This window comes from Stegostoma tigrinum, chromosome 9, assembly GCF_030684315.1.
Source record: "Stegostoma tigrinum isolate sSteTig4 chromosome 9, sSteTig4.hap1, whole genome shotgun sequence".
Lineage (NCBI taxonomy): Eukaryota > Metazoa > Chordata > Chondrichthyes > Orectolobiformes > Stegostomatidae > Stegostoma > Stegostoma tigrinum.
Window position 1 is genome coordinate 48,540,889 of NC_081362.1, and position 13,179 is coordinate 48,554,067.

At 42.7% G+C, this 13,179-nt stretch overlaps 1 protein-coding gene and 1 long non-coding RNA gene across 5 annotated transcripts in view; one reads left to right on the forward strand and one right to left on the reverse strand.

The window, feature by feature from the left end:
* LOC125454682 (uncharacterized) overlaps positions 1-13,179 on the forward strand; it is a 57,857-nt gene that overhangs the window by 23,272 nt on the left and 21,406 nt on the right. For all 3 annotated transcript variants that reach the window (XR_007248081.2, XR_009446149.1, XR_009446150.1), the window contains exon 3: positions 7,494-7,564. This is a non-coding gene — a long non-coding RNA (uncharacterized LOC125454682). The remainder of the gene's footprint in view (positions 1-7,493; positions 7,565-13,179) is intronic.
* Positions 1-13,179, reverse strand: part of chac2 (ChaC, cation transport regulator homolog 2 (E. coli)) — a 49,914-nt gene that overhangs the window by 8,763 nt on the left and 27,972 nt on the right. The window contains exon 2 of one of the 2 annotated variants that reach the window (XM_048535716.2): positions 7,489-7,524. The exons of the other annotated variant lie outside the window; for it this stretch is intronic. Coding sequence (XP_048391673.1) covers positions 7,489-7,524 — 36 coding nt within the window. The remainder of the gene's footprint in view (positions 1-7,488; positions 7,525-13,179) is intronic. 2 annotated transcript variants of the gene reach the window in all.

Genomic DNA, 13,179 nt, shown 5'->3' on the forward strand with positions numbered 1-13,179 from the left:
CGGTGAAGGAGAACATCAAGAGCTTCTTTGTCCTCAAGGGTGTCCGGAAGGAGAGAGAGAGGCGGGGAAAGCTGTTGCGACTCCAGAAAAGGGTGCAGAACCTGCTTCTTCTGCAGTTGATGTGGGTCGATGTCACGGAGGACCTCCGCGAGGTGAGGGGCCAGCAAGCCTCGCTCTTCACCGCGGAGGCCTCCAGGATAATCTTCCGGTCCAGGGTCTGCTCCGCGGAGCAGAACGAGACGTGCTCGCGCTTCTTCTTTCAGAAGGTGCACAAAGAGAGCTCTGTGCTGAAGGAGGACAACGGCTCGGTGACGTCGTCTCGGCCCGACATTTTGAGGATCAGCAGATCCTTCTATGCTGGACTGTATGACGTGAAGCACACGGGCACGGCCTCTGAGTCGTTCCCCTGTCGTCTATCACGGAGGTCTTAGACAACGGCACGAGGGAGTGGCTGGATTGGCCGATATCCCTGGATGAGCTGACCAGAGCCCTCAAGTCCTTGGAGAGGAATAAGACATCCGGGAGCGATGGCTTACCGGTCGAGCTGTATTCCGCTCTGAGAGACCTGGTTGGCCAGGACCTGCTGAAGGTGTACGATAGTGCACTTTGGGTAGGGGAAATGTGCAAGTCCATGAGGAAGGGCATCATCACCCTCATTTACAAGAGGAAGGGGGAGAGGGAAGAAACTAAGAATTGGCGTCCCATTTCACTATTGAACGTGGACTACAAAATCCTGGCCAAGGTCATAGCCAGCCGGGTCAGGTCTGTCCTGGAGTCGGTGATTCACCCTGACCAAACCTGTGCTGTGCCGGGCAGGAAGATTGCCGAGAGCCTCGCGCTCATTAGGAATACGATTGCCTACGTGCAGGACAGGTGGATGGACACCTGCCTCGTCAGCCTGGACCAAGAGAAGGCCTTAGACAGGGTCTCTCACGCTTACATGAGGGACGTCCTCTCCAAACTGGGGTTCGGCGAGGGCATCCGCAATTGGATCTGGCTGCTCTACACCAACATAGTTAGCGCAGTCTTGATCAATGGGTGGGAATCGGACAGTTTTCCTGTCAGATCTGGAGTCAGGCAGGGCTGCCCGCGCTCTCCTGCCTTGTTCGTGTGCTGTGTGGAGCCCTTCGCCGCATCCATCAGGAAGGACATGAGCCTGAAGGGCGTGACTATCCCAGGCAGCGGAGGCTTTCAGGTCAAGACCTCCCTGTACATGCACTGTTTGAACTGGCCTCGGGTGCCAAAGTCAATAGGGGTAAGAGCGAGGCCATGTTCTTCGGGAACTGGGACGACCGCTCCTTCATCCCCTTCACCATCAGGACAGACTACCTGAAGGTGCTGGGTGTTTGGTTCTGTGGAGCTGGGGCGTGCACTAAGAGTTGGGAGGAGCATATCACCAAACTGAAGCAGAAGCTGGGCAGGTGGACGCTCTGGCCCCCCTCCATCGCGGGTAAGAACCTGGTTGTCAGGTGCGAGGGGCTTTCGGTACTGTTGTATGTGGTGCAGGCCTTGCCTATTCCCTGGACCTGCGCCGCTGCGGTCACCCGGGCCATCTTCCACTTCATTTGGGGGTCGAGGATGGACCAGGTCCACAGGGACACCATGTACAAACACCTGGAAAATGGGGGGGAAAGGACGTACCGAACGCCACCGTCGCCCTGATGGCTACCTTTGTGTGCGGCTGCATCAAGGTGTGCGTAGATCCTCAGTACGCAAACACCAAGCGTCACTACTTACTGAGGTTCTACCTGTCCCCGGTGGTGCAAAGGATGGGCCTGGCCTCATTGCCGTGGAACGCTCTGAGTAGTTGGACCGTCCCGTAACACCTGTCCTTTGTGGAGAAATTTTTGAAAGGAAACACCTTTGACCACAAGGCCGTCAGGCAGTGGTCAGCACGTAGTATCCTCGAGACCCTTCGGGAAAAGGAGAGGGTGGATCCCGTCATGTGGTTCCCCACGCAGACTGCCAAAGTCGTTTGGCAGAATGCCTCATCGCCAGAACTTTCAAAACAAGCACAAGGACATTGCTTGGCTGGCGGTGAGAAGGGCTCTGCCAGTGAGATCCTTTATGCATGCCCGGAATCTCTGCGCCACTGCACGCTGCCCTCGAAGCGGCTGCGGGGGGGTCGAGACTGTCGATCACCTCCTTCTGGAGTGTGCCTATGCGCAGGAGGTCTGGAGGGGGATGCAGTGGTATTTGTCGAGGTTCGTCCCGAGCAGCTCTGTGACGCGGGACTCCATGCTCTATGGGCTGTTTCCCGGGACACACACCGAGACCAACATCAACTGCGCCTGGAGGACCAATGCGGTGAAAGACGCTCTTTGGTCTGCCCGCAACTTGCTGGTCTGCCAGCTGAAAGAACTGACCCCGACCGAGTGTTGCAGACTGGCGCACTCCAAGGTCCAGGACTACGTGCTGAGGGACGCGCTAAAGCTTGGGGCAGCCGCCACCAAGGCGCGGTGGGAAAAGACCACCGTATGAAACCCCTCGTCCAGAATAGAAAAAAGGGCCCTCTCTGGTAACTAGGCCCAGCTGGCGCCTTCCCCAACTGGCCAGGGGGCCAACGGGGTCTGTGTGGGGACACGACTGCCCTGGGTATTTTCTTTGCTTTGTTTTTTTTTTTCCCCCTTTTGTTGCTGTACGTACCCCCTGGATAACCCGGAGCAGCTTGCATGACTGGGTAGGTGTATAAATGTGTTTTATTTTTTGTACATCTTATGAATAAAGTATATTTTTTCAAATAAAAAAAAGTGACGAAACGTCTGAAAACTAACCTTCCAGCTCAGCGAGCAAACTCACATCCACAGCATTGTAGTATTTTCTCACTAATAAAAATATTTACATTTCTGCAATGTTAATGTTTCTCAGCTCAGAAAGATACAGAATTATCTAGAAAGCATCAGCAGTGTGTTCAGGTTATGGGACATCCCGGGGAATCAACTTCAACTGCATTCAGAGAAATCTGATTTTGAAAAGCTACTATCTTATTCCTACACAGAGAAAGATTGAGTGAAGCAAAAATGAGGATTAAGATGAAGTAAAAGGACAAAGATAATATAGTGAAATAGATATTTGGCAAAATTTGCTTGTCATTGACAACTTGAATTTATATAGCATTAATTAAGAAAATGACTTGAGTATCCAGAGGGAGAAATTTGATGGCAATTAAAAAGGGAAAGACTGGAAGCATCATTGGTTTGATCAAAGACATGGACTTTAAAGACAGTATATCATGATAGATCAGACATCCAAAAGCACAACTGCTGACCGTAAGCCCAAAACAGGAGTGATCGATGACACAGTCAGGAGTACCAAAGGAGAAATAAAAACATAAATTGCTGGAAAAGCTCAGCAATGCTGACAGCATCTGAAGAGAAAAATCAAAACGTCTGAGGGTCACTTGACCCAAAACAACTGATTTCTCTCCTCAGATGTTGCCAGACCTGCTGAATTTTTCCAGCAATTTCTGTTCGTTTCTGATTCACAGCAATCGCATTTGTTTCAGCACCAAAGGAGAAATTCGCTTGCAAAATCCAAACTTCAGATATTGTGCTAATATATTGCATTGTATCGAGAACTGTCTGGAAGGCTAGAGACAAACTGATGACAGATGAATTTGGTTTGGAAACAGGTCACTTGTCATATCATTACAAAGGTCAGTGTTGGGAGAGTTTATTATTTTTATTCGTGACCAAGTCTGTATTAGATATCAAGAGCTGCGCAAATGACACAACTGTAGATAGCACTTAAATAAAACAAAGAACTGTGGATGTTGGAGATATGAAATAAACAAAAACAGAAATTGGTGAGAAACTCAGCAGGTCTAGCAGCATCTGTTAAGAGAAAACAGTTGAGAGTCCAATGACCCTTCTTCAAAATTGATAGCAGCTGGAAAAGATGATATTTATGCCGATGACACGAGGCAAGGGGACGGAAGAGAAGTAAAGTGGAGGGGGAGGGAAGAGAAAGGAAATAAAAGGCTAAGCAGACTGAAGGATTGTTGATCATTAACCGGGAAAGAGGAGAAACTAGACAGGCAATAATGGGGACTCTTAATAGGTGAAATTGTGCTGAAAGCAGTCTATTTCATAGCAGGATCTGGGGTGTTAACAGATGTCAAAAGGTGGTGTTAATTGTCTAAAGTGGAAGTAAAAACAGCTAGCCCTCATCTGCCTTCAGGATTTTTAAAATTAAAAAAAAAGCATTTAAAAAAATACTGTCAACGGACATAAGTATATCCCGTTCAACCTTTCCACACAACGTAACCATTTCATATCAGGAATCAGTGAAGAGAATATTATTTGAATAGCATCTAATGAAATATTATCCTCTCTTAATTGGGCAACGAAAAGTTTACGTAGTACCCGAGATGCAGTCTCTCATGACTTGCAGCAAATCTGCCCGCTCTATGTTCCATTCTCCTTGCAATAAATCACAACATTCCATTTGTGTTCCTAATCAGTTGCTATACCTACATAACTTTTTGTGATTCATGTTCACTGACACCAAGACCTCTTTACTGCAGACTCTCTACATTTAAACAATATTGCTTTTATATTCTTTATGACATATGGGCACTTTCACATTTTCCACACATTACATTCCATCTGTCAAATGTTTGTCCTTGTACGTAATTTCTCTGTAGATTCCATGTCCTCTTGAAAACCTTCTTTCCTACCTTTGACAGTGAAATTTGCAGATGACACAAATGTTTGGTCCCATCATCCAAATCACTGATGCAAAATGTCAATAGCTAAGGCCCTGGCAATGATCTCTGTATTACTCCACTAGCCAATCCCTGCCAATCCAAACAACTCTATCTTCAGCTTTCTGCAAGCTTTAATCTAATCCTTGATCAATGCTAATATCTTCTTTCCCTTACCCCAGAATTAGTATCCCGTTAGTCAACTTTTGATCATCAGTAAAGTGACAGATGGTGTCATCAACAGTGCTATCAAGTAACACCTGCTCAGCAATGCTCTGTTTGGGTTTTGCCAGAGCCACTCAGCTCCTGGCCTCAGTATGGCCTTAGTAACATGGATAAAACAACAGTTGAATTCCAGCGGTCATGTGAGACTGCCTGCATGACATCAAGGCCACACTTGACCAAAAGTGACATCAAGGTGCCCAAGCAAAATTGGAATCAATCAGAATTGGGGCAAGCTCTCTGCTGGTAGGAATCAAGTCTGGCAAAAGACGACGGTTGTGGCTTCTGAAGGTCAGTCATCTCAGCGCCAGGACATCTCTACAGGAGCTCCTCAGGGTAACGTCATCGGCCCAAGCATCTTCAGAGGCTTCAATAACCTTCCCTCCTTCATAATGCCAATGTCTGTACATTGTTCAACAGAATTTGAGACTCCTCAGACACTGAAGCAGTCTATGTTCATTTGGACAATATTTGGGTTTGGCTGAAAAGTGAAAAAAGTAACATTCGTGCCACACCAATGCCAAGGGTCAGAAGTCACACGACACCACGTTATAGTTCAACAGGCTTATCTGAAATCACCTGACAAAGGAGCAACACTTCAAAAGCTTGTGATTTCATTTAAAAAGGACTGTTACGTGGCATCGTGTGACTTCTGACCTTGTCCACCCCAGTCCAACATTGGCACATCTACAACACAAATGCCAGGCAATGACTGTCTCTTTTTGGAGACAATCTGACCATCACCCCTTTATGTTCTGAATCCCCCACTATCAACATCCTGGGGGTTACCATTGATCAGAAACGCAACAGGATTTGCCATATATCATGCAGTAACTCACCTCTAACACCCAAAAGCCTTTTTACCATTTATAAGGCAGAAGTTAGGAGTGTGACGTGAATATTCCCATTTGCCTGAATGGGTGCAGCTCCAACAGCACCCAAGAAGCTTGACACCATCCAGGAATAAACACCCCCCGATTGGCACTCCAACCACAAACATCCATGCCTTCCATCGCCTTCGCTCAGTAATAGCAGTGTGCACGGTCTACAGAATGCACTACAGAAATTCACCAAAGACTCTTGGACAGCAGCTTCCAAAGCCACGACCGCTTCCATCTTGAAGGACACCGGCTGCAGATACGTGAGAATACTGCCACTGCAAGTTCCAGTCCAAGCCATTTTGACTTGGAAATACATTGCCATTCATTCACTGTTGGGTCAAAATCCTGAATTGCCTTCCTAAAGACATAGTTGATCTACCTATGGCACATGGACTGCAACAGTTCGAAAAGACAGCTCATTACCTCCCTCTAAAGGTCAACTAGAGATGGGCATTAAATGCTGACCACCAGTGATGCACACATCTAATGAATGAATATAAATGAAACATGTCTTGTGTAATAATCTTTCCTGTGACATTACATTATTGAATACCTTTTGGAAATCTAAGCCCCTTCCCTTTACACTGCTTGTTCATTTCTCAAACAACTCTAATAAATCAATTAAGTGTGTATTTTGCCTAATACTAAAGATTTCTAACCTCCCTAATCATAGATTGTAACATTTTTCTTCTGACAGATGTTAGTTTAATGGGATTTTGCACTCTTTCTCTCTCTTTCCCATCTTGAATAAAGGTATTACATTAGCTATTTTTCCAACTTGCTGGGATCTTTAGAAAAATCACATTCAATGCATCCATTGTCTCTGCAACCAAGTTTTGGCACAGCTTTGCGCTTTCTGTGGTGAAAGCAAACAGAATTCCATAATGACACTTGAGTAATTTCCTTGTTTTTCCATACAGGTAGTTCTCCTATAAACATGACAATTGCATCCTTGTGTGACTTCATGCAATAGAAAATTGCAATTTAGGGAAATGACAATAGAACATCGCTATACTGTACAGTAGAAAGTTTGTGTTATCCAAACAACATCCATTATTCAATCATGTTACTGCCAATTTCTGTTAATGGAACACATGTTATAGCAGAAATAACTGTATTAATTTTTCAGACTCTCTCTGCAGAGGACCGACATTTGTTTTACTCTTGATTTTTTGTAAACAGGTAGAAACTCTTACTGTCTGTTTTTATATTTCAAACTGCTCATTTTAATTCCCCCTTAAAATAAAACTAATTCTTTGTTGGTTTTTAAAACTATCCAAACTCTTGACCTACCATTAATCTGAATTTACTCCTGTTCTCCTTAGCCAGAATAATAACATAAACTTTAAATTAGACTTTAGCCAATCTGTCCACATTAAATTTCAGTATTGTACAATAAGCAAGCATATTGAAGTTAAGTGTAGTTTCTTTGCCTTTTTAATTTTCAAGCTGACAAATGGAGCACCTGTATTTTACAAAGCTTGCATTGTTCAGAACTACAGATTTTTACAATAAGCAATGCTACAATTTAGGACAATTTTACACATACTTGATCAGCTAATTAATATACAATAGTTGTTGTTCCTATGCAGAAACAAATATATCAAATACATTTATGAATGAATTGTAATTCAGTCCTGAAGTCAGTTTAAAATTTTCAATTATGTATTGTTCTTTTACCTCAGGATCTTCAACAAGTGTGACAACTCTTCCAGGCTACAGGGATGGAATGAAAAATACATGAAGTCTTAAAGAGGTAATATAATCACATAGTATAAATTAAACTATGATTATGGATAAGCCAAATTTAGTTTAACTTTAAAAAACCTCTTAAAATAAAAATTATTTCCTTGTTTTCTGACACAACTGAAAATGTTGGACTGTAAATACTCTGGTTTCAGTAACAAAACATAGACCTTAAATCAGAACTTCATTAACTACACATGTTGTGGCCCTTTCTTTCAGAAACTATCCTACAAACTACTTACCTGACTTTCAAACAATATAACAGCAACAGATTATCTCACTGCAATCGGGCAAAGTCAGTCACCATATTGCTGAGTCATGCTACCTTTAATTCTGTATAGATTAAACTTCTTAATATTCCAAATCTGAATTGTAAGCCATATGCTGTTATGAACATTTGAAACCCAATATTTTAAAGTACGACTTATTTAAGTTCATTCTATTCCAAACAAAAGAAATAATACTGAAAACAAGTATTTTGACGAATTACAGAATTCATTGTAATGCAAGTAAACTCAAAAATAAAGCACTGACAAAATTTAGGTTAATTTTACTTTAAAAACCCACCTTGAGAAAAGGAACAATGATTATACAGTACAATAGCCTATTAGTCAAAACCTGGGACACTGACAAGTCACAGATGGAAAGTTCATATCTCATCATGTCAAGCTGTATAGTCAAATCAGTAATTTAGTTCATTTATTAAAAGTCCAACTAGCTCACAAAAGACAAAAACCAACAATTGCTTAATTTAACATGTCTGACTCTTAATGAGAGAATTTAGTTCCACACTACTGTCCACAGGCAACTAGGAATAGGCAGAAATTACAGGTCATCAATATGCCAAGAACAACAAATATGTGAATATGTCGTTCTGATGTTTTTGGATTATAAATAGTGGGTATTTTATCAATACAGCAGCAGTGATAAACATAATCAATCATCAACTTTTGATAATAAATACTGGCATGAAAAACTGTTCATTTCTCACAAATGAACACATTTATGAATGTACTACTTCACTGACAACCAAGTAGCAATATTCTGGGTGTTAACATTGACAATTTGGCCATCTATAAAATTATGGTGGTTGCAAGAGCAGATTAGAGGCCAAGAACTCCATATTGAGCAACTTACCTTTTGTCTCCTCAAAATCTCTATACACCATTGGCAAGGCACAAGTCAGTGGTGTGATGAAATATTTTCTACTTGCCTGGGACAGGGCAGCAACGACAACATTCAAGATGCCAATATGATCAATACCCAACATTCACTCCCTCCACAAGATGCACAGCAGCAACCCAACGAGGCTCCGATTTCCATCACATAGAAGGGCAAGGCATTAGGGAAGACCACAACCTACAAGTTCTCCTTCGAGCAATGCACCATCACATTTGCAGATGTATTATTATTTCTTCACTGTCAATGAATTAAAACCTTGGAACTCCCTTTCTTATAGCATTCTGTGTACCTGCAACAAATGTGTAGTAGCATTTCAGGGTTGTGGTTCACTACCACCTTTTCAAAGGCAACTGTAGATGTGCAACAAATTTGGTCACGTTAATGATGTCCACGACTGGTGAAAAAAAAATCAAATTTAATCCCCAGAAAAGAATTTTTAAAAAATGTATGACTCTGCACTAGAAAATAAATTGAAATCCAAACAGTTTTCATTTTCATATCAGCAGTGACAGTCACTTGCAATTCAGCTCTGGAATACAGGTCAGGTCCAAGACTGGATAAAGAGATGTGGATTGAGTCTTCTTGGTGGAATCTAAATTGAACATCAAGTAACAGGTTAAATGCTGCCTGACAGCATTGTTGCTGACTCCTTCCATCATTTCACAGATGATTGCCCGTTGATTAGTAGGGCATCAATTGGTTAGATTAGATTTTGCTTTGCAGCAGCGCAAATCTAAATCAGTTCACCAGACCTGGTACCCCATCAAGAATAAGGACAAATAATGCAAAAGACTAGAAGTTGGGTGCAGGAAACCAACATTTTATACATCCATTAACAAATAAATGACAAATCGCGAGTTCTTTGAAGATGTCACATATATTTAAAGCTTATTTTTATTACTTGTCGAAACCCCACCCTAAAAATTTTTAAGTTAAAAATCTCAGAATAGATTTACCATGATGTTGCCAGGATAGAAGGTTTGACTTATGAAGAAAGACTGGATAGGCTGGGACATTTTTCCACTGGAGCATAGGACATTGAGAGGTGTCCTTCTAGAGGTATAGATAGGATTAATGGTAGGTGTCTTTACCCTAGGGGTTTTAAAGACTAGGGTGCATTTTTTTTTAATGTTAGGGGAGAGATTTAAAAAAGACTAGGGGCAAATTAGTTTACACCAAGGGTGGTTCACATGTGGAATGAACTTCCTGAGGAAGTGGTGGATGTGGGCAGTTACAACGTTTAAAATATACTTCGATAAGTACAAGAATACGAAACATTTGGAAGGATATGGGCCAGAAGCAGGCAGGTGGGACTAATTTAGTTTGAGATTAAGTTCAGCATGGACTGGTTGGACTGAAGAGTCTGTTTCCATGCTTTATGACTCTACGACTCTACCACTCTACCGAAAAACACCGTAGTAAACATGGAACTTAATTAAGCAATTCATTTCAAAGAAAATAAAATACTTTGACACATTGTTAACTTGGAAAGTTTAGAAACACAAAGTAGATTAGATTCCCTACAGTGTGGAAACAGGCCCTTTGGCCCAACAAGTCCACACCGCCACTTGGGGCATCCCACCCAGATCCATCCCCCTATAACCCACACACCCCTGAACACTACAGGCAATTTAACATGGCCAATCCACCCACCCTGCACATCTTTGGACTGTGGGAGGAAACTGGAGCACCCAGAGAAAACCCACGCAGACATGGGGAGAATGTGCAAAATCCACACAGACAGTTACCTGAGGCTAGAATCGAACTTGGGTCCCTGGCGCTGTAAGGCTGCAGTGCTAACCACTGAGCCACCGTACCACCCAAATTTAGGTGTGATAATATTTTTGTCCATTTAGATTTCAAATTCAAATGCCGCTACCTGCTTTCCTCCAGATCCTCTGGTCCCTTTAGCCCCAAGTTCCATATCTAACTCCTTGAAAGCATTTAATGTTTTGGCTTTGACTGCTTTCTGTGGTAAGAAATTCCACAGGCTCACGACTCTCTGGGTGAAGAAATTTCTCCTTATCTCAGTCCTAAGTGGTTTACCCCATATCCTCAAGACTGAGACTCCTGGTTTTGAAAGGACTCTGTGCCTGGGACATATGCCTCTCATTCATATAACACTGAAATGAAATATAAGCTGTTCAAACTGAGTGACGGCACAAAGATAGAGAAAAAGCAATAAAGATAAGTGTCGCTATTAGAAAAATTACAGAATGTAGATTAGTTAAATAATTTTTTAAAAATTCATTTGTGGGATATGGGTGTCGCTGGTTAGCAAGTATTTCTTGCCTGTCCCTAGTTGCCCTTAAGATGGTGGTGAGCTGCCTTCTTGAACTGCTGCAGGCCACCTCCTGTAAGTTCCCCACAATGCCATTAGGGGGGGAATTTCAGCATATTGACCCAGTAATAGTGAAGGAACAGCAATAAATTTCCAGGTGAGGATGCTAAGTGGCTTGGAGGGGAACTTGAAGGTGAGGTGATTGCATATATCTGCTGCCTTTGTCCTTCTCGATGGAAGTCGTTGTGGGTTTGGAAGGTGCTGTTTGAGGATCTTTGGTGAATTTTTGCTGTGCTTCTTGTAGATAGAACATACTGCTGCTACTAATGCCAGATGTGGAGTGAGTAGATGCTTGTGGATGTGGTGCCAATCAAGTGGGCTTCTTTGTCCTGGATGGTATCAAGCTTCTTAAATGTTGGGGCTGCACTCATCCAGGCAAGTATTCCATCATACTCCTGACTTGTGCCTTGTAGATGAGGTACAGGCTTTGAGGAATCAGGAGGTGAGTTACATGCTGTGGTGTTCCTAGCTTCTGATCTGCTGTTGTAGCCACTGAGTTTATGTGGTGACTCCAGTTGAGTTTCTGGTCAATGATAACCCCCAGGATGCTGATAAGTGGGGACCACTGGAAGAGGCCGAGACGGATCATCCACTCGTCACTTCTGACTGAAGATTGCAGTGAACATTTCAACCTCATCTTTTTCCCTGATGTGCTAGGCTCTTCCAGAGACAATTGCCAAACTTAAACATATCACATGAGAACATATGAACTAAGAAAGAGCAGGCTATTTGACACCTCTAGTTTGCTTCTTCATGCAATAATGTTATGGCTGATCTGATTGTGATTTCAACTCCACCTTCCTGCCCATCTCCCATCACCCCTAACTCCTTTGTATATCAAAAAAATCTGTCAACTTAGCCTTGATATATTCAATGATCTATTCGCCACTGCACACTGGGGAAGAGAATTCCAAATATCACCAAGCCCAAAAGAAATTCCCCCTCATTAAAGGTGGAACCTCTGGCCCATATAGTTCTAGATTTTGCTACATGGTTAAACACACCCTCAGCATCCACTCTGACTGATAGACAATAAGAACAGGAGCAGTCTGTAAGGCCATTTCAGCCTGCTCCGCCATTCAATAGAATCATGACTAATCCAATGTTCCTCAATCTACCTTTACTGCATTGACCCCATAACTCTCGATTCCTGTATTAAGAATTTATCTACTGCATTTTTAATATACCCAAGGTGTTTGCCCTCACAGTTGAGACAAGGAGCTCCAAATTATTCTCAGTCTTCTGAAAGAAGAAATTCCTCATCTCAGGCTTATATTGGCACCCCTTAATTTTGAGACTATGTTCTCCGGTTCTAGCCTCTGCCATGAGTGGAAACATCTTCTCAGCATTTACTGTCAAGCCTCTTAAGAATACTATATGTCTCAATGAGATCACCTCTCATTCTCCTAAACTCCAGTGGGTAGAGTTCCCAACCTGTTTAAGCTTTCGCTCATGAGACAATCGCTCCATATCAAGGATCATCCCATGAATCTTCTCTGCACTACCTCCAATGAAATGCTATCTTTCCTTAAATAAGGGGACTAGACTCCAGATGTGATCTCACCAGCACTTTGTACAGTTGCAATAAGACTTTACTCCTCTTACACTCCAACCGGCTTGGTGAGGGACAACATTCCATTAGCCTGCCTGATTATCTGCTGCACCTATGTGCTGGCTGTGTTTTGTGCCCAAGTAACGCCACTCCCTGTTTTACAGCTTTCTGCAGTTTTTTTTCCCCTACATTTAAGTAATATTCTTTTGTTCCCTTCACATTTTCCCACATTGTACTTCATTTGCCACTTACTTAACCTATCAATATCTCTCTGTAAACTCTTAGAATCTCTCTTGCAACCGGTTTTTTTGCTACTTCTGTGTTGCCTGCAAATATGGCTGCTGTACATTTATTTCCTTCCTCCAAAGTCATTGATATATATTATAAACAGTCGTGGTCTCAGCACTGATCCCTGTGGAACTCCACTGGTCACAGGTTACCAACCTGTAAAAATATTCCTCTATCCCCACTGTTTCCTGTCCATTACCCAATTCTCTATCCATGCCAATATACTATGTCAAACACTGTGGGCTCTCATTTTGAATTAAAT